The following is a 23,447-nucleotide window of genomic DNA, read 5'->3' as shown; positions in this document are numbered from 1 at the left end:
GGGTGAGCTGACGAGCTGGGTGCTGCTGGACGCAGGGAGTGACCCAGCTTTCACTTGCTTCCCAGTGAGAGCTGCTGACTGGGACACTGTGGCTGCCTGTGTTCAAGAGCAGCTCCTGCTGCACAAGGTGGGCTCACACCCTCCAGCCCCTCTCTGCTCTGGGGTGTGGGGGGGTGCTCGGGAGTCACTCCTGGGCCCAGGTCTGACGTTGCTCTTCACCTCCCTGGGAAGCAGGGACCTGCAGCCAAAGAAGAACTGAGCCTTGTGCAGGAGTGGTCTGTATCCCCGGGGTGAGGATGCTGCTTCTGCCCTGGCTCCAGCACAACTTGTATGGAGAGTGCAGGAATGTGGCAGCTCCTCTCCAAAGCTCTGGCAGGGCAGTTTCGGTGCTTTCCTTCCAGTCAGTCCTCCCCCTTCTGTCTTTCTGTTCTCCGCTGCTTTCAAGGCATCCGAATTCCCACCCTCAGCTCCTTCAATGCCGTCCCTGAACAAGTCCAGGTTGGGGACAGTGACCTGACTGTGCAGTATTCTGCCTGGCCAGGAACATTGCTGGTATCCACAGCCTGACAGACAAGGTGTATGTGCCAGGTAGGACCTCCAGGTAAGCCCTCGCTGCTCTGGCCACTGCAGGGGCGGGGGGCGGGGGGGGGGGTGGTGGTGCAGGTTCCCCTGCTGCATGGCTGGGGCAACAGGACATCTCATATCTCATCACCGGCTGTGGAGCAAGTCCAAAAAATGAACCCTTTGTGTACAGTGGGTGGAATAGCCAACACGCATGAAAACCGCCTGGAGGGAGACAGGGCCCTGGGACCTTCTCCGCTGCTGTCTCCAGCCACAGCTCAGAGCTGTGTCACCTCTGTGTTGCATCATCCGAGTGTCCTGGAGCTGCTGGCACTCAATCACAGCCTGCTGATGGGCAGCTGCAATAATGGACCTGGGCCTTCTTGTGGGGTTTTCCTGGTGGCAAAGTACTGGAGCCCCTGTGGTATGCTCAGACACCTGCAGCCACCTTGTGTCCAAAGAGAGAGGTGGGACACCATGTCCCTCTTCTCCCACTGCATCAGGAAGAGAAAGACCAGCAGGTACATCCTGAGGGACGTAGGCATGCTCCTCATTGAAGACACATGAGTGCAAATGAAACAGTACGATGACTTTCTGGATATGATGACAGGGAAGGACACCCTGGAAGGAAATCTGTTGAGGGTAAGCACTTTGTTTCTCCTCTGCTGCGCTTCACCCTTTGAAATCAGCGCTCCTGCCAGCACCACACGCTCTCAGCTGACCATGACCTGGGCAGCCCCTTGGGTTGGATGGGAGCTCCAGTCCCACCAGCTCTCACTTTACCAGGTAGTTGTGACATTCTGCACTTTGGACACACTGGGGGTGCCCCAAAGCCTGAGCTTTCAGCTTGGCAAGAACCAGTCCCTGCTCAAGCGTTCTGATTGCTGCCCTCACAAAAAGCTGGGCGGTTTATAAGGTTTGCTGGGCAGCACCTGCTCGTTAGAAGGCTGGGCTAGGAGTGATGAGAGAGCACTTGTGAGGGTTTAGAGAGGCAGTGTCATCTCATGGCGGTGGGAAGCCAGCAGCCTTTTTGAGACTAGAGGCCATCTCCCCAGCATCACCTCCCCAAGGCCTTTGCTCCTCCACTGCGGGTCCCAGGGATTCTGGACTTGGACCTTGCAAAGAAACCACAGCTTCCCTGACCTGCTCTGGCTGCATCATTGTCTTTCCAGAGTGTGTGCATGCCCGTGGCCCTCAGCTGACCCAGCCGGCCACTGCCAGGGCTGCCTGTGCTGGCAGATGCTGGGGACTGATGCCTCCAAAGCAGTTGTTCCCAGTGCCCTCCTCGACTGCTCTTGCTCCTCATGACTGTGCGTGGCATCAAGCAAGGCACGGGGCTGTCAGCTGTGTCCCCAGCATGCAGTCATGCCATTAGCGGAGCGCTGGGCCATGCAGAGGAATTCAGGCAACACTGAATTTTCATCATGGACTGTGCCGGTTTCCAGGATAGTGCTGGCTTGTGGTGTGCTCGGGTTTGGAAACTGCTGGCCTTCACAGCATGGCCAAAATGGCTCTGTGAGCAGATGAGTGTTGCAAGCTGCAAAGGGATTGTGGTGTCTCAAGTCATGCCAGCAGCTTCTCCTTCCACACAAGTTTGAACTGGAGTGTGTCCATAAACCACCACCCAGGGACCTCTGCAAGGGCCCAAGAAAGCCCTCTGATGAGGGCAGGCAGAAGAAAGAAGAGCCTTTGCCATGTCCCAGGTGGGAGGAGGAGGGGCAGGCAGCAGCTGGCTCCTTTCCACAGTGCAGGGAACCAACACGCGTCCGTCCGATCAGGAAAATCCCCAGCAGTGATTACAGAAGTGCTGAGCCACAAAGTCACGGGCTGCCATGGAAATGCTGAGCTGGACCAGAGCCAGCGCCAGGCAGGGTCCAAAAATCCCAGAAATCATGGCTGCAGGAGAACCTAAGGTCCCTCTGGCACTGCTGGGGTGGGCAGCGTCAGGGCGATGCTCTCCTGCTGAGCTTCCTCCTTTCCAGCTGCAGGGACCCAGCCTGAACTGTGCCCCCTGAGCCCTGGGTGAAGGAGGCGCTGCGCAGAGGCAGAGCCTGCGGGCAGGTGAGGAGTGTGATGGGTGGCAGGAGGGGACGCCGTGCTTTTGTGCTTGTGCGAGGGAGCCACCTCCCTTGGCCTCGGAGCCGGCATCTCTCTGGCAGGCTGTTACTGACACGAGTGAGGGCAGGCATGTGGCAGGTCGGCTTCCCCTCCCTCCACGGTGGAATAAAAGCTCACCCTCAGTGAGCTTTTGAAAAAAATCAACCCTCTCGGCTGATTCCTGACGGGCTGGCACTATGTTTCACACCCATCCTGTTAGTCTAGGCCCTGCCGCTGTGATAGTCCAGGTTTATCTTTGTGCCAGCAGCAAATATTGGTCACGGGCTCCTTTTTTTTGTGTCATGGGCAGAAAGAAAAGCGGTCAGGAAGCTCAGCTGAAGCTGCTGGGAAGCCTCCAGCCCCCACCCAGCTTCGGCTGATGTGGCGCTGCCCTGGCCAGGCCCTTGCCCCATCCCCTCCCAGCCCCAACGCGTGTCCGCACCCTCACGTACAAGATACTCTCTGCCCGGGCAACACACCAGCAATTTTACTGAAGTCCAGAAAGATTAGCACTACTGTACCTAGATAACCTGGTAAATCATTTTCTGGGTACTCCAAAGACGCTTTTGTTGTAGGTGAAGGACAACTAGATGGGCTGGAGGTGATGGGAGCAATACTGCATCAGGGCTGACCCCAGTAGCACCCCTTCCGTGAGAAGGACGGGGGGGGGGGGTGTGTGGATGTGTGTGTGTGTGTGTGTGTGTGTGTGTTAGCTTCTTGTAAGAAGCTGCTACAGGGATAGGACCTGTACAAATCCAGATGTTTTACGAAGTATTTAAAAGACGTGGGGCTGAGGGACATGGTTTAGTGGTGGTTTTGGCAGTGTCAGGTAGATGGTTGGACTCAATGATCTTAAAGGTCCTTTCCAACCTAGAGGATTCTATGAGTCTAAACGACCCGGGGGCTCTGAAATTGCTTTTAGCTGTTTAAATCTCAGAGTGGAGCAGGCACTAGGACCTGCCTGAAGCCTGAGCCTGTTCAGAGGGGATAAATATAGCACAGCCCGTACAGGCTGCTGGGGGAAGCTCCCCGATCCCCCCCACATCCCGCTGCCCGAATGCCACGCGGAGGAGGCCATCTGGGAGCTCTGTGGCCGGGCAGCAGTGCCGGTGACCCTGTGGCCTTGGCTGCCGATGCTCCAACTCTCCAAGGTCACCTCCTCGCTGCTCATCGGCAATGCCAGGGCAGCCTCCAACGAGGAGCTGCTCATGCAAGAGGGAGTCACCTTCTGCGTGAATGTCACCAGGCAGCAGCCCTTCCCCAGCCTCCAGCAGGTCCGGGGCATACGCATACCCGTGTTCGACGATCCGGCCGAAGACCTGTATCGCTATTTCGAGCAGTGCAGCGACGCTATAGAAGAGGCGGTGAAGAGCGGTGGGAAGTGCTTAGTTTACTGCAAAAACGGCCGCAGCCGATCAGCTGCCATTTGCACTGCTTATCTGATGAGAGACAGAAAGCTCCCACTCAAGGATGCCTTCGAGGTACTGTACTCATACCCAGATTTATAGTTAGCCGCCTTTTGGGTAAGAAATGCAATGCTTATTTACGAGTAATGATGATTTCTCATAGAGTTACTTGGGTGCTCTCACCTGTTTATTAGCAGTTACATCGCTATTCAATATTTGAATAAAAATTCCACTGTAAGTTTTTTCACCCCCCAGCTCAGACAATGTGAGGTTTCTGGGACAAATATAATTGCAAATGCAAAATAGGCTTTAAGCCCTGGAACAGATACGCAAAGCTGCTTGTTTTGTCAACATTTTTCCTATCATTTGCTTGTGATAAGTGATGTTAATGATATGTGATATCATTAATATCATCGTATTATATCATAATCATCAATAATGAACAATAAGTGAAGTTAAAGACAGAGACATAAAGCAAACGAGTGAAATGGATGTGAGTGCGTGCGGGAGCTGTTTTGCAGGATTTGTTCCTGTCACCGATATGACAGCTCAACCCAGGAAAGAATCACCCCCACCCGCCCCACACACTAAATAGCTCAGGACTGGCCAGCTACCAGTAATAGCAGCTCAACTTTATTAGGAAGTCCATCCAATAAATATGACTCATGCGCTACCGGCTTTTAGTCTTCACCCATTTTGTAGGTATATCACTAAAGTCTCTAATTTAGATAACGGTTTTGCTCAGTACTAGCCAGAGGCGTGCAGATATGTCACTGAGTTTCACGCTATCTTAAACACAAGAGGTATCGACACACTTTATGAGAGCCATTTGCATTTCCAGCTAATTCAACCACTTCTTTTTATGTCTTGCCCACGAATCCATTCTGTAACAGGGACCACATGCCAAGAGGCCTTAGCAAGAAGAGAGTGAGTGCTATGACCAAAATATCCGTTTATTATTCCGTAGCTAAACCAAAACCAAAGTAAATCTTCCCAGAAGTCTAAGAGGAAAAAAAATCTGTTTTCCTGATACTCGCCCTTGCTTCCATAATGTCTCTCCTTTTTCCCAGGCTGTGAAGACTGCCAGACCAGCAGCAGAACCCAATGCAGGATTTTGGTCTCAGCTGCAGAGATACGAAGAAGATTTGCAGATACCAAAGCAGCCTGATCCGCTGAACAAAGGACTTCAAAATAGCAACGTGTGAAGATGTTTTAAAGACAGTTAAGTGGTTTGCCACAGATTTAAACAACAAAAAAAAAGTCACTTCATATATCACCTATACATAAAATGCCTTACTCCCCAGACTGAGCTGACGGTTCATTAAATTCGTTCAGAGCACTGCCATCGAAGGCGCATGGGCAAGGGGCAGCTCAGCGGGGAGAAACAGCAGAAACGGGAAACGGTTGGAAGGACTGTAAACAAATCAGAGAAAGGCACGGTATCTTCAGCATTTATTTTTCTCTGAATGACACTGAATACAATAACAATGTCTTGAACAAATTAATGAGTTACTGCATAGGGGTTTCACTCTTGGTTTTTAATTAAACTTCCCAGTGACATCACTAGAAGATCTGATGCCAGACCAAGGAAGTTTTGAATTTCTATCTATCTATCTCACCTCCTGGATCATAATTCATGTTCATGAGACAACATAACCTTTGGTGGGAAACCAACACTAGAACTGCTTAGTCTCTGCCCAAGTTCTGCATTTACCTTATGTTCAACTAGACCAAAATACCACCACAAAAGTAACTAAAATCCAGAGGACAGAATATACAGGTGATGGTAAGGAGTTCAACTCCCACCATGCAAGTTAAATGTCTTTTTAGCTTTTGAAATTATTCTCCAGAATACCAAAGGGATGATTTTAAAAACAATAGCTAATAGTCAGGGGAAGAGGATGATGCTGGCAACCTAAAAGTAATCCTAACTCCTTTTAGCATTACCTACTAAGCCCAACGAGATCTATCAGTGCCCAGTTCATGCCTTAATGTGTCAGTTTGTAAGTCAGCCGTATCTGCGTGCAAGTGACAAGGCTATATCACTTCTGCTAAGACTGCTTGCAGGTCGCCCTGTGAAATTATCTACTGGGATATCGAGGAAGCTGCACAAAACTTCTAAATCAGACTACAATTATGTTTATCATAAGACATTAGAAGTAGAGAGAAACGCCAAGGTATTTTGTCGAACTGTATTAACACATCTGTAATTTTAAAAGGACAAGTTATGAAACCTGTGAACCTGCCGTGTGAAATTCCATTCCATGTTGCTCAAAGCATCAATACGAAGTAAAGTTAGCACAAGGCAAACATATGCTCCCAGCACTGAAGTAGTTTAAGGCAGAAATTCTAATGATGGAACAATGACAGAGAATAAAGTCAATGGGCAATTACATGAATTAGACTGTTCAGATGCAGCAGAAGTTCCCAAAGGTAAAGATTGCTCAAAGTTAAAATAGGATTATTTTAAAAGCCGAAAACATAGAAATAAAAATAAAAAAAACGGGGCTATCATCTTCTTAGCTATCACAAGGCATTTTCGCAGCAGATACTTTCTCCACTCCCAGCTTTGTTTGGTTCATTCTCTATCGTTTATCTTTGGTATCTGCATTACAATCAACAAGAAATTCTTGCACATCTGCAGATTTGGAGGTAAGGATTGTTAGGGAATTTTTTTTGTAGCTTTTATAAATCTTGACTATCATACATCATATGATATTCAGTATAACAGGAGACTTCAAGCCCACAGTATGTGGACTATATCCTTATTAATGGCCAGGATACCACTCATCAAAAAATCTGTTTCAGTCAGTTTGTGGAATAAAGTTTATTTCCCGTAAAGAGCTAAAGCTGCTAAACAAAAGTAGGAAGCTAAACATTAATGAAAACACAACACATTTCTAACTGTGAGGCGTATTAACTTGCAGTCAGCTACACCATATCAGTTCCGCATTTTTGAGTCAGCTGAAATAGAAACAGTTGCTCTCGATTGCCAGGACACATGGCTCTCGGTGGTTAAATTTTACCAGGCTTCTCAGCATGCAGAAAACCTTCATGCCACTGGATTTCACATCACAGCGTTTTCTGTAGAAACCTATTTACATTCAAAAAACCATTCCAAAGAACCATTCCTATTTACATTGAAAACTATACCTCCTCCTTGCACTCCTCCAGATTAAGATGAAAAATTGCAACTTGGAACTGGATCCCTGGAAGTAGTTCACTTCTTTATTTGAGTTCATAGCCCACTAACGTTACAAGTGATGTAAAAGGTAGGTTTAGACATACTCCTTGTTGCTTATGACTGTTTCAGTGTTTTTGGTGTAAATGCGCTGCTGATGAGCTGCCTGGCCTGCTGAATACGCATATTTGTTGCAACTGTAAATTAAGAAAAAAAAAAGATACAAAATGACACGTATTACATACATCTACAGTTTCAGATACTCAGGAAGTTACTCATTTAGGTCTGTATCCAACCCACCGATAGCACATACTTCACAAAGGTGCAGAAATAAGAGGCCTATTGTTCTTATCAGTCTTGTAGCTAACGGGAAAGAGATGGGCTGTCTGACAGGCAGCACAGCCATCTCTCTCGTACATCTAAAATGCTCTTTCTCAAGGCATTTTAGTCAAGTCCCTAAAGCGGAAGAGAACCTAGACCTTAATGCCTTTGTGCAAACTAGTTTTTAATACAGGAATCAAGATGATGAGAAAGGAAAACAGAAGTATCTTTGGCCAACTCCTTGAGGTGTCATTCGTCATGTTGAACTATTTTATACATCAGTTTTACCCGATTTTCAACACATTTCAGGATATTCGGTACTTTGTATCAGAGTATGGTGAGTGAGATCTAAAGTCCAAAGTGGCTGATGAAATATTACCATAAAACTTAAATGGCTTCAGATTAGGCAATGGCGTATGAGAGGAACACTCTCACTTATGACGTGCTTTGACATAACTTTCCTAAGATTAAAAACGGCAGCAGTGAACATGCTTTTCCCTTCCATGTTATCATCCTCTCAAGCTTAGCCGTACAGCCTCCACGCCATTTCAGTTCTTCAGGGTAGACACGGACCACTGCTATTTCTGACAATTTCATCCCTCTCCTTCAGAATGCGTGAATAATTTAAGATCGAAAAAAAAAAATAATCCAGGCAAGGTTAAATATTGAGGCCAGAAATCTCAGCTTTTGTGGTTCGATACGCAACAACACATTTCCATAAGGAACAAGAAAAAAAATCACACATGTCTAATGATCAATTAGATATGCTTTGGGAAGGAAATGCCTTTACACTTTCTGCAAATTAAATGGCATTTGAATATTTTAACAGTAGTGAGTATTGCAGAGAAACTTGATTATAATACACTGTATTCTTTGATATACTTTTCTTTTGGGAACAGATAGTTCACTCTTCCATTGCACGTTTTCATCACGTAGATCTTAGAAGCATTAGCAGTACTCAGAATTACAAAATACTAGTTATAGGTGACTGCTGATGGCAAAGTATCAAGAAGTACACTGTCTGGGAGGTACAAATATTTGGGACAGCATACCCTGCCATCACAAGTCTGTGACATGCCATAGCACTGAATTAATAGGTACAATTTCCTGGTTGTACTTTATATGGCTACAGATTTATACCAGCGGGTGAGAGAAAGAGAACAGTATACAGATAGAAAATGGTATATAATTGACAACTACTATTTCAAGTGACAAATCCAAGACTACCTGTAATCCTGGTTTTTCTTCCCTTTGCATGAGCAGGTCAGTAAGATCCCACCAAGCATATAAAGAACCGATCCAGCCCAGCCTAAGTACAGAGCATCTCCTAGTTCATACCTGAAATGTGAAAAATTTTATGGAAACGGCATGTAACAGGATCACAAAGCCATTATTTTAGAGTGACGCACAAGGTACACAAATCACGCAAACAAACAAATTCTAGTCTGCGTAGAAATCAGCTAACTGATAGCAGAGGAGAACGGATCTGGCTTTGTGTCTCTTCACTAAAGCTCTTACATGTGTATTTAAGTGTGCTGCCAAATTAGTGACAGTACAGAAAGTACTAAGCAACATAAAGATAAGCAGTAATAAATACTTGTATATATTTAATAAATTGTTGATAATAAATGATAATAATATACCTTCTGTGCAGTCCACAACACTTATTTTGCCCTTGTATTAACTGTGCCACTTAAGTCATTTTGTGAAACTGAACAATTGGACCTTGCTGTCTGTGTCGTGAGAAAAGGCTAACCATAGAAATCACAATGCTAGATCACCTACAAGTACCTATTTGCATAGGGCTAGTTTTCAAACTTACGTGTCCTAAAGAATATTCAGCGCTCTCTGCGGTTCTATGGCTAAAATACATTTATGAATAGTTCCAAGTTGAAAAAGAATAGTTCTGCATTTTACTGTACAAAACTACACCTTTCAGGAACCCCCCGAGTCCAATCCAAGAAATGCACTGATAATGAATTTGACCCAAAGGCTAGACACAATTGAGCCTGGGAAACCATGGCAGGAGTTTTGCAAAAAAGAGGAAAACAAGTTTTTACATTTAGACAAAGACTATCCACAATACAGCTGTACCTCTGTGGTCTGAGACACCTAATATAAGGACAAAATAAGTTCCATGGACTGTGTAGAAGGCGTACTGAAACCAGATATGTGTGTATTCTTTCCACTTGTAAACACAAAATCATTATTTAAAAGAGACCAAATTTCTGACTCCAGAATTAATTGCTAACATAAAGGTCTCAGAGATTTAGACAGGTTCACTGCTCTCCATGTTCTCATTGGACTTTGGAGCTGCAAGGTCTCCACTGTTTTAGGCACCTTCCAAACACGGAACAAGGAAACAATCATTATCTCAAAATAAAAATGGAGTGCAAGTTGCTGGAGGAACACTAAGGAACAATCAGAGTGTTGCCCAGCGCATGCAATCATCTCTGCTCACTAGTCACCTATAGATAGGAATGCTGTAGACACCATACCAAAGGAAAGTACACAGGAGGGATCTGCAGGAGAACTTAGGTTGCCTTCACAGCTGTATGAGAAATTCCTCTAAGAATCAATAGTGGTTAACTTACTATTTTGCTGAAGTCAGGCCAAAAAAAAACAGATTTGCCAGTCTCTTAAGAGTGAAGATCAATACTGGCCTGCAATTGAATTTAAAGCTATCTCACAGAGTCCAAGGAGCACAAACTTCCTCAAGAGCATGTCTGGCTTTACCAATGATCAAAGTTAATTCACTAAGAACTGCTTAGTGAATCGATAGTCTTAACCATGAAGTTCAGAAATTAAAAAAAATATTTCTTTAGCTACTGAATCCAAACCACCTGGTAACTGATTAACATGCATTGATGTTGAAGCCCCAAAGCTATACCAGATAACTATAAAACTCTCTGACTACCCCACTAACTGAAATTGCTTATCAACAGTTGTTTCGGTCCTCTAACGTATTTATTACCCTTCATATAATTCACTCAAGGGGATATAAAACAACAAAAAGTATTAACAAATGCAATTTCTTTGTCAGGAAAACTGACAAACATCCAAAGCAATTGCTTAAAGTACTTTGATTCATAGCAAAGCACTTCACCTCTGTCTTCCCCGATTCTGATTCTCAGGAGGAAACTAACAAAACACTTCAAATATGATCCTAGTAACTAAAGAGTTATAGTTTACTGATCTAAAAATTATATACTTGGTAGTGGTACTGGCCAATTATAAATGTCCCCTTTTCCCCAAACCAGCCCTCTCATTTTCCACAGGCAACACATTGTGTTTCACTCTCCCTTTTTCCCTCCTCTCTGAAGGAGAGGCCCAGTCACCTCCACCCTTGTTCCTCATTGCTAAATCTATTGACCTAGATAAGGTGCCATAAGCAGGCATTTGGTTTTGAAGACTGTTGCTTTTATATCAGAAAAGAATAAGGGCTTTTATACCTCGAAACTTGTTTGTGCGCAACTGTATGAGCTGATAGTCCCACAGACTTTGCCTCATTTTCATTCATAAGGCAAATAAATGTTGAGCTATTAGTATGTAATGAAAAACATTTTTTTTACTTCTTTAGGACAAGCAGCACACTCCAGTGACGCTTCTCAGTTATCTGCAGGTCACTAGTACGCAGTTCAAGCTGGTTTCTGTAATGTTTTTTCATTTGCTTGTACATCTGAGGCACTGTATTCTAGTCTTAGCTAGAATTTTGTACCTCTTTTGGTCTAAATGCCAAAGAAAATTAAGACTTCTACCTGTTCTTCTCCATAGCATTGAGATGTGTGCTTAACTGAGTCTCAAAAGAAAATGCAAACATAGTACAGAAACTCTCCAGATGTGGGGTTGATATTCCCCAGACATTCACTAAACCTTCCAGTAGAGAACTCTCCTCCTTCCCCACCAACATCTCTGAGATGAAAAGATTCCCTGAAGGCAAATTTTTCCCCCTGTAGGACTGGATAACGGGATCCATCCAGGTTCTGAAACTCTGGAGCAGCTGAGATTAGTGCAGCTGCCTGTAACACATGATTGAGTTTGATATGACAGATCTATTAACTTACTTGGTTCCAGCGAACAATGGGTCAAAAAATTGAGCAGTAACCATTGCAGCATACCAAGAAACGGCCACCATGGAGCAGAGACCTACCAGAAAAAGTTTAAAACACACACAGGTGAATAATTCCTTTAATGCTGTAGCAGCTTTAAACCAAGACCAAGCGTTCATTTCATTTAGTCTAGCTGTGAAAGCAATACAAAGTATTGATAGCCTGTCATTTCGGCCTCAAAATTACCTCCTAAAATAAAAAGAAATCCTCCCGTGACAGCAAACTTCATTTTTCCTTCTTCATCGCTCAACCCAACCTTTGTGCACTTCAAACCAAGCAGCGTGAGTACCGAAGCTATGAATCCCAAAAGGATGGAAGTAATCATCAAGGCACGGCATGCCTGAATATGAGCTAGACAGAAAAAGAGAAAACAAATCAGGATCTACACAGAAATTAAATTAATCTTGTGATGAAAAAATAAAAGTAATTAGAGGGAGTGACAAAATTAACAGGAGCAGTAATGAGTGAATCTTGTCCAACTTTGTTATGTGGTTCGGAGAAGCACCCAAACCCCAGAGTGCTTAGCTTTCAAGTCAATCAGAGTTCAGAGTTGAACTACGCTTATAGTTTATAAGCTCAGCAAATCCTCTTGGGCCTTTAGTAAATCCTGAAAAATTATAGCAAGCCCTTCATAGCTTACATTTTTAAGCCCTGTGAAAATGCATAGCTGTATACGTGGTCATTTACAGGAGCAAAAATAAGTCTACTCACGAGTCCTGCTGACTTTCTTACACCTGCACAGTTGAGCGCACAGGACACCTCTGAACTCCGGGCCCTAGCCAAGGAGTGTGGGGCTCTGGCACTACACAGGAATTGAAAAAATGGGCCAGCTTTGCTACTTCCAGTCAGAGAGGGGAAAGAAAGTGCTCAAGTTATCAGTGCATTTTAAACTCTGAGTCGGGCTAACAAATGTGAAATGAGCAGATCAGAGAGCTGCAGCACTCCTCTCCTCCCTGCGGAGAGGAGACATCTGGTGTGGGCACATTAGGGAATTTCCTACGCTGGTGATCCTGCATTGCTTAAGCTCCCAGTCTTCACATTTAGGTATCGATTGCATAAAAACCAGGACCAGATTATTAACCAGCCTAAGAAGGAAAGTCAGACAGAGACTTAAGGCTCCTTTAAAATGGGAGCCTGGATTTGGCAGGTTCCAGGTCAAACGGCACCTTCATTATGCAATAAACGTGCCAAGTGTCACCAATCTGGCAGGTCTGGCTGCTGACTTCGTTGGACTTGATGATCTTAAAAGTTTTTTTCCAATCGAAATGATTCTATGAGTCTACCCACACATCAAAAGGGTCTGAACTGAGTTCCATCTGGACAGTCACATCGTTGATGCTAGCGTTCAAGCTCTTGCTCCCTGAGCACCTCCATGTCCTCCTTGGTAACCTGCTTTTTAGCTTAGTGGTGGAATGAGCCCATAACTCTCCCAACAATAAAAATCAGGCACAGAAACAGGAGGCGAAGTAACAGATTCACACTCAGACAGTGGGCTGTATAGCTTTACGTGGCTTAAGAGTGTTGGTCCTGCAAGCCTGAGAGTTATCAAAGGCAGTAATAAGCAGTCATAAGATAAATACACAGAATTAAAGGATAACATCATTAGAGGAATTAGTGTTTCATTAAGCATTAATTTTAAAATGTTCAGGAAAAAACATACAGACAGTAAGAAAAGTGAAAAGACCCCTCAAAGTACCATTAACAGCTCAAGGCTTGAGCCTGTAGAAGAGACTGTTTGGATGCTGCTTTCTAGTTTGGGACCATACCCCATGGCAGCAGGAATTACCCATAGCAGGAATACAACAACTTACACTTTAGGTCTTTGGGACTCCTGCAGTATTAGATGGCACTCCCCCTATCTTTCTACGAGGAACAAGCATATCCTCAGGCTAACTGCTTGCAAGCCAATGGCTGTATTATTTTAACAGAAGAGATTTCATACCATGTCCTCTTTGGATCACAATATGATAACCTCAACAACTGAGGAGATTACTTCACAGTCCGCAAAGCTCAATTTTTTGTTGTCTTTATCTTAAAAAATGAGCTTATTGAACAAGATACAAAGTCAGTTCATTTTATCAATCAATACTAATTGTCAGAAATCATCCCCAAATCCTGCCATTGGAAGAAATATCTATGGAATCTTAACAAGAGGAAAAAGAAAAAAAAGTTTAAGAACTATTTGGCATCTAAGTAATTCCTTTATATTAAATGTCTGATCTAGTTGTGACTAGATAGATAGTGACCGTTATACATAGTAGCCAGTCGTGGTCTCAACCTTATGCAATATTGCTTTTAAAAAGGTCCTCACTTCAAAAATTTGTGATTTGGGCTAGTGGCTTGCTGAATTGAAAAGCTTTAAATCTGTTTAAAAGAACCAAGTCTGATATTTCCCATGCACAAAACAAAAACCAGAGGTATACCATATGGCTCAGCTGCCAATAAGGAAACCTTAACGGAAAATCTTTATGATCCCTCTGATGAGAGGTAACAAAGACACTTTTGTTTTTTTTTTATTCCCCTCCCACCAATCCTTGGCGACTTCTGCTGCTGCAGCAGTTTCAGCTAAGTTTCTTAACAGCAATTTGAAACACGCCTAAACTAGCCATGATAATTTTTAGTCTGCCTTGGCTCACATTTGCAAGTGCTACAGACATTTCTTGGAGGTCCCACTGTTTGTTCAGCCCTCATTGCTACCAGCCCCACTTTCTTCCTCTTTCCTGGTTTGCCCAACTGCCCTCTCAACTTTTTCTACAATTCAGTATCTTCTAACTTGTTCTTTTTCAGTTCTCCTTCCTAAAACCGTTTTTTCTCTACAATTCTGCAAGCTCCTTTGCCTTTACCCTTCCCCCTGCCTATACCCCTCAAATATACTGCCATGTTCTCAACAGCATAACCGATCTCCTCTTCAACAACTCAAATTTAATCTTCCCAAATTCACTTTCAGAACCCGGCCTATTCATTTACTTTCCGTCTGGCCCCATTTTTTTCCTTCTTGATGACTCCATGTTGTTATCTGCAATTCTCCAAGAGCCTTGCTGTTGCTTGCCTTCCTTTCTCTTTTGCTTTAGCGCATCTACTTATGATGCTGTTTTCTGCCCCTCCACCTTCTTTAAAACTCACTTTTTCCTTAGCACCTCCATGATGCTGGCCTGATGTGGCCCCACTGCCCACATCTGCACACATGGGAGCTCTATGACACTCTCAGAGTCAACACGCCATGTAAATACATCAATGACAAGATGCTGCCTAGAGTCAATGGCAGTAAGTTGGTCAGTTGGCAGTAAGCTGGCAGGGAGGTGATTCGAGCCAGCCAGCATGGCTTCACGAAGGGCAAGTCCTGCCTGGCCAACATCTCTTCCTTCTCTGATGGAGTGGCTACATCAGTGGACATGGGAAGAGCTACAGATGTCATCTATCTGGACTTCTGTAAGGCCTTTGACACGGTCCCCCACAACATACTTCTATCTAAATTGGAGGGACATGGATTTGATAGGTGGACTGTTAGGTGGATGAGGAATTGTTTGGATGGTCGCATCCAGAGGGTAGTGGTCAACAGCTCAATGTCCAGATGGAGATCGGTGACAAGCGGTGTCCCTCAGGGGTCTGTACTGGGACCGGTGCTGTTCAGTATCTTCACCAATGACACAGACAGTGGGATTGAGTGCACCCTCAGCAAGTTTGCGGACAACACCAAGCTGTGTGGTGCAGTTGACATGCCCGAGGGATGGGATGCCATCAAGAGGGACATGGACAAGCTCAAGAAGTGGGCCTGTGTGAACCTCATGAGATTCAACAAGGCCAAGTACAGGGTCCTGCACTTGGGTCAGGGGAACCCCCGGTATCAATACAGACTGGGGGATGAAGGGATTGAGAGCAGCCCTGCCAAGAAGGACTTGGGGGTACTGCTGGATGAAAAACTGGGCGCTCGCAGCCCGGAAGGCCAACCACATCCTGGGCTGCATCAAAAAAATACATGGTCAGCAGGCTGAGGGAGGTAATTCTGCCCCTCTATTCCACTCTGGTGAGACCCCACATGGAGTCCTGCACCCAGCTCTGGAGCCCTCAGCTTAGGAAAGACATGAACCTGTTGGAGTGGGTCCAGAGGAGGGCCACAAATATGATCAAAGGGCTGGAGCAACTCTGCTATGAGGACAGGCTGAGAGAGTTGGGGTTGTTCAGCCTGGACAAGAGAAGGCTCCAGGGAGACCTTATTGTGGCCTTTCAGCACTTAAAGGGCTCCTACAGGAAAGATGGGGACAAACATTTTAGCAGGGCCCATTGCGATAGGACAAGGGGTAACGGCTTTAAACTAAAAGAGGGTAGATTTAGACTAGATATAAGGAACAAATTTTTTATGATGAGGGTGGTGAAACACTTGAGCAGGTCACCCAGAGAGGTGGGAGATGCCCCATCCCTGTAAACATTCAAGATCAGGTTGGACAGGGCTCTGAGCAACCTGATCTAGTTGAAGATGTTCCTACTCACTGCAGCAGGCATTGGACTAGACAGCCTTTTAAGGTCCCTTCAAACCCAAGCTATTCTAGGATTCTAAGTTATTAACCATCCCTTGAAGTAGTTTATACATGAACCAAATGCACACTCACATAAGCACTCTGCAGATGGTAGTGTCTGATGGACACGATCCTGCTATTCCTGAGTCTAAGAAGTTTAACTAGGGTGATGTTCCTTGTAATACACACATGCATTTTAAAACCAATTGTTAGATAACACTGAAAGATTAAAAGAACAGATTGTTCCCTAACTACTGGACACAGACTGTTTCAGAGAATTGCTACGTTAGTGTCAGAGCTGGTCAACAACATCAGTTTATTTCAGACTGAGAAAGTGATTTAATACCTCATTCCCACTAATCCGATATTACACATTCTTCAGATTAGGAGTATCCTCCTACCTATTTAAGTTTAGTCACCTCCCAGTGTAGATTCAACTAAGTAGGATTCAACTTATTCTGGGATAAGTATCTACATACTGAATTATTCAAGATTAATAAAAACTAGCTTTACTGTCTATAAACATGCTTACTATCCACAGAATACTGCCTCCATTGAGAATTTGAGGACAATCCACAATTATGCTGAAGACTGATACAGAGTACAGGAGCCAGCAGATCTAAATTTCCTGATATTTAGAATCACATCCAACAAGACAGTAGTTAACAAGTCCTGGCAAGTGTATTAATTTATAACATATACTCATTGTATAACTCATAATACATTACAATATGTATAACATATACTCATTGTATTTCTTGCACTATCTACAATTTTCAGTCTCAACATGCAAAAACCACTACCACTCCTTAGCTATAAATAGTATTTCTTACCTATTATATAAAAAAATACAGCTACAGTACACTAGCTATCAAGTATTGCAAAAGAAGGCCTATACAATAATTCCAAATAAAGATCAACATAAGATGTGTTAAAAAATGTCTCCTACTAATTCCTCACACAAGATGCTAGAAAACAGATTACACCATATTTAAAATGCCTATGCTTGACCAAGCAACTTCATTTGCCTTATTTTATAGCCAGCAACTTCATTTGCCTTATTTTATAGACTTTCCTAATGCGCTTGACACATTCTGCTGCTTAAGAGATTTTTATTACTTCACCCCACAAAGACCTTCTTAGCCATTTATTTTCCAGTACTACCAGATTACCAAAACAAAAGCCTTTCTATTTTTTTCCAACAACTTTTTAAGCAATATAAACAAGATTGTGCGAAGTCACATACCAGGCAGTGCAAGCATAGAGTCAAATTCTCTGCAGTTGGATACTCCAGTGCTGTCTTCTGCACAGCTCTTCCATAGGTTTTCAAACAACGTAGACGTTGTGATCACACTACCATGTATAGAAGAGACCTTCCAGTAATCATTCGCCAAAGTAGCTCCAATAATTGCCCACCCACCCAAGCACAAAAAAAACCCAACAATTTCCAATGCAGCAGTCATGCTTGTGGGTAGTAACAGTTAAATATCCCTATTATTAGATTACAATCAAGTGAAGCCTTTCAGAAGCCTCCTTGCTGTTTTATCTCTGGGTTTCACTCCAAAATGAGACTACCTTTGCTCTTTGCTCAACCCCAGAGATAAGGCTTACGGTGCATGACAATAAGTGGGAGCAGTTCATGATAAAGATACTAACATTTTTTTTAAATGACAATATTAATTCTTTTTCTAATGAGAAGTGACAAAATGAGCCTATTCTTAGTCTCACCCTAGAAACTCCAGCCAGTATTTCTACAACATCTCTTTTAAGACTGATAATACTGGCAAATACGTAATTTCTGCCTGTCCGCTGAAGTCAACTAGGATTTACACAAGACTAAAATTGTTTGTAATTTTATTATTCATCTCAAATCAAAAAGCTCTACTATATCATTGTCTTGATGACTTAAACTTGAGAACAGGAATTTTATTCTGCTGCTAGAAAATTTATCACATTTTTTGGAGTTATGGTCGTAAGTAATCCATAGCAATTGGATTACTGCCAGCATCTTCAGGAAGTTTAAGTCTGTGAATGAGTGGTTTCCATTAATATTTTACTGTCGATTGATCTATAGTTAAACACAGTCTTAAAAATAGTCCCACTTACACTGGAATACAATTGTAATGATGTATGTTTCACAGAAATTAAATATAAGGGAATGAGCCAATGTGACAGACCCATCTCACGAGGAATAAAATGATGAAGGAAAACAGCTACGTGAAAAATAATACATATCAGCTGATTTCATCTGTTTATCAGAATATCTTAGTATTAAAAAAAATCTATTCTAGGCAAAGTAGAGGAATGTTAAACTTGGTTTAACTTGCTTCTGCTCTTGACTACACAAAATCATAGACTGAAATCACATCACCCACTAATGTTAATACCTTAAACTGCTTGTGTATCCAAATGGGGTTAACCATCTCTTGCAGTGATAACTTGCTCTTATCTCCAGGAAATGAAGTCAGAGTTTCTTCATAAAATAATCCTGCTATGATGCAACGTGGTAATAGATTCACAGCATTCACATAAAGACTACCAGAAGGATTAACTGTTGAGTCGAAACTCGTCCATAACAGATATCTGTGTTATTTTTCAAAATTCACTGGTCACTTTGAGCTGATGCTGTAGGTTGGCAGGCTCAGCTGCAAAAGGATATGACAGTGCCACCATGACATTTTTGCTCCCGTGGCAGCCCAGAGGATCATTGCCATTGATTTAAATAAGAACAGATTTGGCAGCACAGCCAGTGTGATCCTGTACAGCTCTGTACCTGCAATCTTTAAAAGAAACTACATGGTGTGTGGCAAGAATTGATGTTCTTGGGTGACTTTTACAGAATTCCCTCCTTCTGCCAAGTCACTGAAATTTGAAAAATGGTGGCATAATAAAATGAACACACTGTACCAGTATGTCGGAGTATCTGCATCCCATTAAAAGCCCTTCAAAGAGTTTCAAACTAATCTATCCATACACAGGTGGTACCCTGGTGACCTCAGCGATCACTTCTGCTGACAGCACTTTCAAAGCTGAGTTTAGTTGGGACCTTGAATCAAGTGTCCCCGGATTTTATACTGCTGCCAAGGATAAAAATATCTTTTAAATCATAGCTCTTCCTAATTAAAAAAGCTATTTGAACGAGCAGTCATAAAGCACACGTATAAACAGAAAAGATCAAACTGCACACCTGGAATGCAGGAGTTTTTCCTATATGGCACCAGTCATTTTAATCATTCCCCTAAGGAAATCACTCTTCAATAGTGTTAAAGAACATAGAGTTATTCTTCCCTAAATCTTGTAAACTATGGTTTGGTATGCGATGGACATAGCAGCAAATCCTGCTGTGCAGGAGGCTCTGCATCAGCAGCCTAAAAGAGTCGGTGTTGATAGCTTCACATCAACACCATCCGTGACTTGGGAGTTTTCCTTCACCTAGTCTGGTGAACTGAATGCCTGTCAACAGCTGAAAGTCTGGAAGTGCATTCCAGGAGCACATTTCCCTGCTCTGCTTCCTTTCCACCAGGAAACCAATTTGTGCACTCCAAGACCACTCCACCGAGCCCTGCCAACCAGGGGACCTCTCTTCCAATTATGGGGGCCATGGGAATGGAGGGAAGAGAACCCCTGGGAGGAGACTGCTTCAGTTCACCGGGAACTCTCCACATTGGGTGTAATGAAACTGCATTTTAGAAAAAAGGAGGCTGTCCCACATTAACCCTGCTTGTCTCTATAACAGGGCTGAAATACCTGTTTCTCCCTGTTACTCAAGGCAAGGCAGAGCTGACACCCCATCATAAGCATCCGTGCCACCTTGCTACCACGTATGAGAACTGAAGGATTGTTGGCCCCATCTCATCATTCTAATTTCCAGAAATCACATCTAAGTTTCTAGATGAAACTTAGGCATCCTGGTATCTACATAGAGGAAGTCTTAGAAAGGAGCAGAACAGGTACCAGTATGGTATGAAAAGCTGATGACGTCTCTGACACAATGATTAGTGTTTTTAAAATCCTTGGAAGCATATGATTAATCTCCTTTTGAGGCTACAAATCTGACCTTGTTACAGGGTGCTGATACTTATTCTTAAACTGGCACCATCATTATGAAAGCAGATGAGGCCACTGAAGCCACGAGGAAGGCTTCACGAATATGCTGAATTTCGAGAGTTAACCTCTCACATTTTAGAGATTTGCCTCACAGTTAGGCAGCTCTAACTTCAGTGGAATCCAAGTCTGTGTCAAGAAAGTGTTTGTAGTCTGTGAGATGTGGCATTTACAAGTTTTGAGCACTGCGCATCAAGAATAAATCAGCTGGAAAGAGTCCAGACAAAAAGCAATGACAGTAATCAGGGATCTATAAAGCAGGGAAGGCTTGAAGAAATGTTTCCATTACATAACTCATAAAGTGACTGCACAATACTGGAAGTAGTAAAAGAATAAACGTTCTGTTTAAGAAACTTTAACAAAATCAGTTTTCAAAGGCTATACTGTTACTGTTTCTACATTCGGTTTTCTAAGGAAAGAACTGCAACGTCAGTCCTTCTTAGTCCTTTACCATAAAAACGGTGTTTACAGAAAGATATTTTGAAAATCCAGAACAATCCAAACAATTTTCAGTCCCTACAAAGACAATTCTTCTCTTTCTATTTGCAGATAAACTACTCTGCTAGCACAGTCCACCTCGGAAAACACAAAAGTACTGGTCACACAGACGTATGTTAATTCAAGCTGGCCACCTCTGAGAAATTCCAGAACAAATACACAGATTTAGCACAAAGTATCAAACAAGTTCTGGAATATCGACGAAGCCCTTATCTCACACCAAAGCACAAACAAGCACTAGTGCTCATTGACCTAGGATCTGCTTGTAGTTAAGTATCAGGCTGAGTAAAAGGATGATATTTCTTCCAAAACAACAAAAAAAACCCCCTTAGATTCATTGTATATCACCCATATCTCCATGTCAACACAACAGAGATGGCAATAAAGCCACAACAGTTACCAAGCTGAATTGCAGGGTGAAGCACATGCAGTGGGGGCCTTTAACCTGCCTGCAAGTACTACAGCACAAATCCTGTCCACACCAGACCCCCTGTGACAACCACGGTAGATGCCATCCAACCCCACTAATGCTGTCCAGAAGGAAGGAATAAAACTACATCCCTGGATTTTATATACATATGCCATGCACACTTACTGTCTGAACTCAACATGTAGGGAAATCTCTTGCACTGTACTGATCCAAAAGAAACCACCGCACAGTCCATCCAAAGACCTTCGGAAATCCAGTCTGTAGTAACAAGCACTGTTGCTGTGTCTGAAATCTTCCATCTGTTGGACATGGTAGTAACAAGTGAAATGGTGAATCCTGCTAAAGCCAGCAGCAACGCACAAATTTGTAGAGAAGATGATGCCATTCTTTTGACAGAAGTTGTTTTTGAAGAAACTTCCTGAAATTTCTGATATTAGAAACCTGTTGAAACAGTTTATACACATACAGTACATGGAGTTACCTGTACACAAGCCTGACCTTTACAAAAACATCAAAAAGATGCCTACCTACACAATCACATAAGGGAATTGTAGAACTGGAATCTAAATCTCATTAAATAATTGGAAATACTTAAATATTCTATGACTTCTGAGTATTTTCTTAGGAACTCTTTTATTACCATACATGTTTACCACAAAAAAATACCAACAGGGCAAAACCAGAGGACTCAACTGAGGAATTCTCTAATTTGAATTTGCAACGTTTTATCCATTCTTTACTTGTTTGCTAACTCAAATTTCTTTTAAAATTAAAACTATCAAATGCTTTAATAAATTATTCATCTTCCAATTACAATGCCTATCAATACAAATTTAAAACAAAATAAATTTTGATACTCACGTTTACGGTATGTTTCCAACCTGCTTCATCTACCTTCCTGCTAGACACTAGTGTCAGCACTTTGTGAGGACCAGTTTGATCAAACATGTGAAAGTTTTGTACTCTTTAGGACCTTTCCCCCCATTCTAAAAATCAAGGACCAGGGGCCAAAGCTCTGCCCGACTGTTGCACAAAGGCTCAGGCATGGCTTTTCGCTACAGCGAAATTTCAGTGAAATGGACAACTCAACTACTAAAATTACAAAAAAGCCATGTAAGTTAGTACCGAAGATGCTCAGATTAACCTGGCAACCATTGGCATATAACATGCTTTGTCAGTGCCAGTGAGCTGCCTAGGCACCATCAGACTCCAAAGCAATACAGAAGAATATTATTACGATATCCACAATGATTGTTTTACTTGAAACTTTTGTTGCACTTGTCACCAAAACACTATTTTCATGAAAGGAGGACTGTGTCCATATAGAATCATAGAATTGCCTGGGTTGGAAGGGACCTTTCAGAACATCAAGTCCAATCATCAACCTAGCACTGACAAAAACCATCACTAAACCACATCCCTCAGCACAACATCTACCCGGCTTTTAAATACCTCCAGGGATGGGTGACTCAACGACTTCCCTGGGCAGCCTGTTCTAGTGCGTGACAACCTTTTCAGTGTAGAAATTTTTCCTAATATCCATCCTAAACCTCCCCTGGTGCAACTTGAGGCCATTTCCACTTGTCCTATCGCCTGCTACTTGGGAGAAGAGACCGACCCCCCCCTGGCTACCCCCTCCTTTCAGGGAGTTGTAGAGAGCGAGAAGGTCTCCCCTCAGCCTCCTTTTCTCCAGGCTGAACACCCCCAGCTCCCTCAACCACTGCTCATCAGACTTGTGCTCCAGACCTCTCACCAGCTTCCTTGCCCTTCTCTGGACCCACTCTCCAGAGAAGCACCTCAATGTCTTTCCTGTAGTGAGGGGCCCAAAACAGGACACAGCACTCGAGGTGGGCTGGCAAACAATTGAAGACAGGATTTGTTTTAGAATGCAGCCCCCACTGTGAAGGAATATGCAAGTTTTCTGCATTTAAAAAAAAAAAAAAAGAAGAAGAATGCAAGCCTCCTCCTATAATCATTCATTTTAAATGACTGCAGCACTCGGGATTTGTTTGCACAAGGAAGGAAAAAGTAAGTTTATTGCACTCTTAAAAATGTGTACATTCCACTATAAAAGTCTAATTTCACACTGAGGAGGGAGCATTTGCCTCTCAAGTGATTGCACAGCCTCTTCAAAACATGCGTAACTGTCAACAGAGAATATCTGAAATAAATGATAAATTTAAATTCAGCAACAACTTCAAGCAGACTTCACACCACATGGTCAGG

General features: G+C 43.2%; 2 protein-coding genes across 3 annotated transcripts; one reads left to right on the top strand and one right to left on the bottom strand.

The window, feature by feature from the left end:
- The first annotated feature begins 3,371 nt into the window (after window positions 1-3,371).
- On the top strand, window positions 3,372-5,269 carry DUSP28 (dual specificity phosphatase 28). Its single transcript, XM_054205420.1, has 2 exons — window positions 3,372-4,139; window positions 5,135-5,269. The coding sequence occupies exons 1-2, from the start codon at window positions 3,792-3,794 to the stop codon at window positions 5,267-5,269; spliced, it is 483 nt and encodes a 160-aa protein (XP_054061395.1). The 5' UTR covers window positions 3,372-3,791.
- Window positions 5,270-7,308: 2,039 nt separating this feature from the next.
- LOC128911121 (claudin-15-like) lies at window positions 7,309-22,741 on the bottom strand. 2 transcript variants are annotated; one of them, XM_054205419.1, is made up of 6 exons: window positions 22,083-22,741; window positions 21,387-21,662; window positions 11,862-12,026; window positions 11,631-11,712; window positions 8,794-8,904; window positions 7,309-7,442 (listed from the first exon to the last, which is right to left on the bottom strand). In XM_054205419.1, exons 2-6 carry the CDS (start codon window positions 21,604-21,606, stop codon window positions 7,343-7,345), a joined length of 678 nt encoding a protein of 225 aa, XP_054061394.1. In that variant the 5' UTR covers window positions 21,607-21,662; window positions 22,083-22,741; the 3' UTR covers window positions 7,309-7,342. The 2 variants fall into 2 exon arrangements, with proteins under 2 accessions (XP_054061394.1, XP_054061393.1); XM_054205418.1 differs by lacking the exon at window positions 22,083-22,741 and adding an exon at window positions 17,436-17,542 and having other exon boundaries at window positions 21,387-21,656.
- Window positions 22,742-23,447: the final 706 nt, after the last annotated feature.

The sequence above is a fragment of the Rissa tridactyla genome, chromosome 6 (assembly GCF_028500815.1).
Source record: "Rissa tridactyla isolate bRisTri1 chromosome 6, bRisTri1.patW.cur.20221130, whole genome shotgun sequence".
In the NCBI taxonomy this organism is placed as follows: domain Eukaryota; kingdom Metazoa; phylum Chordata; class Aves; order Charadriiformes; family Laridae; genus Rissa; species Rissa tridactyla.
Note: the sequence above shows the minus strand (reverse complement) of the source record. Positions and strands in the feature narration are given on the sequence as shown.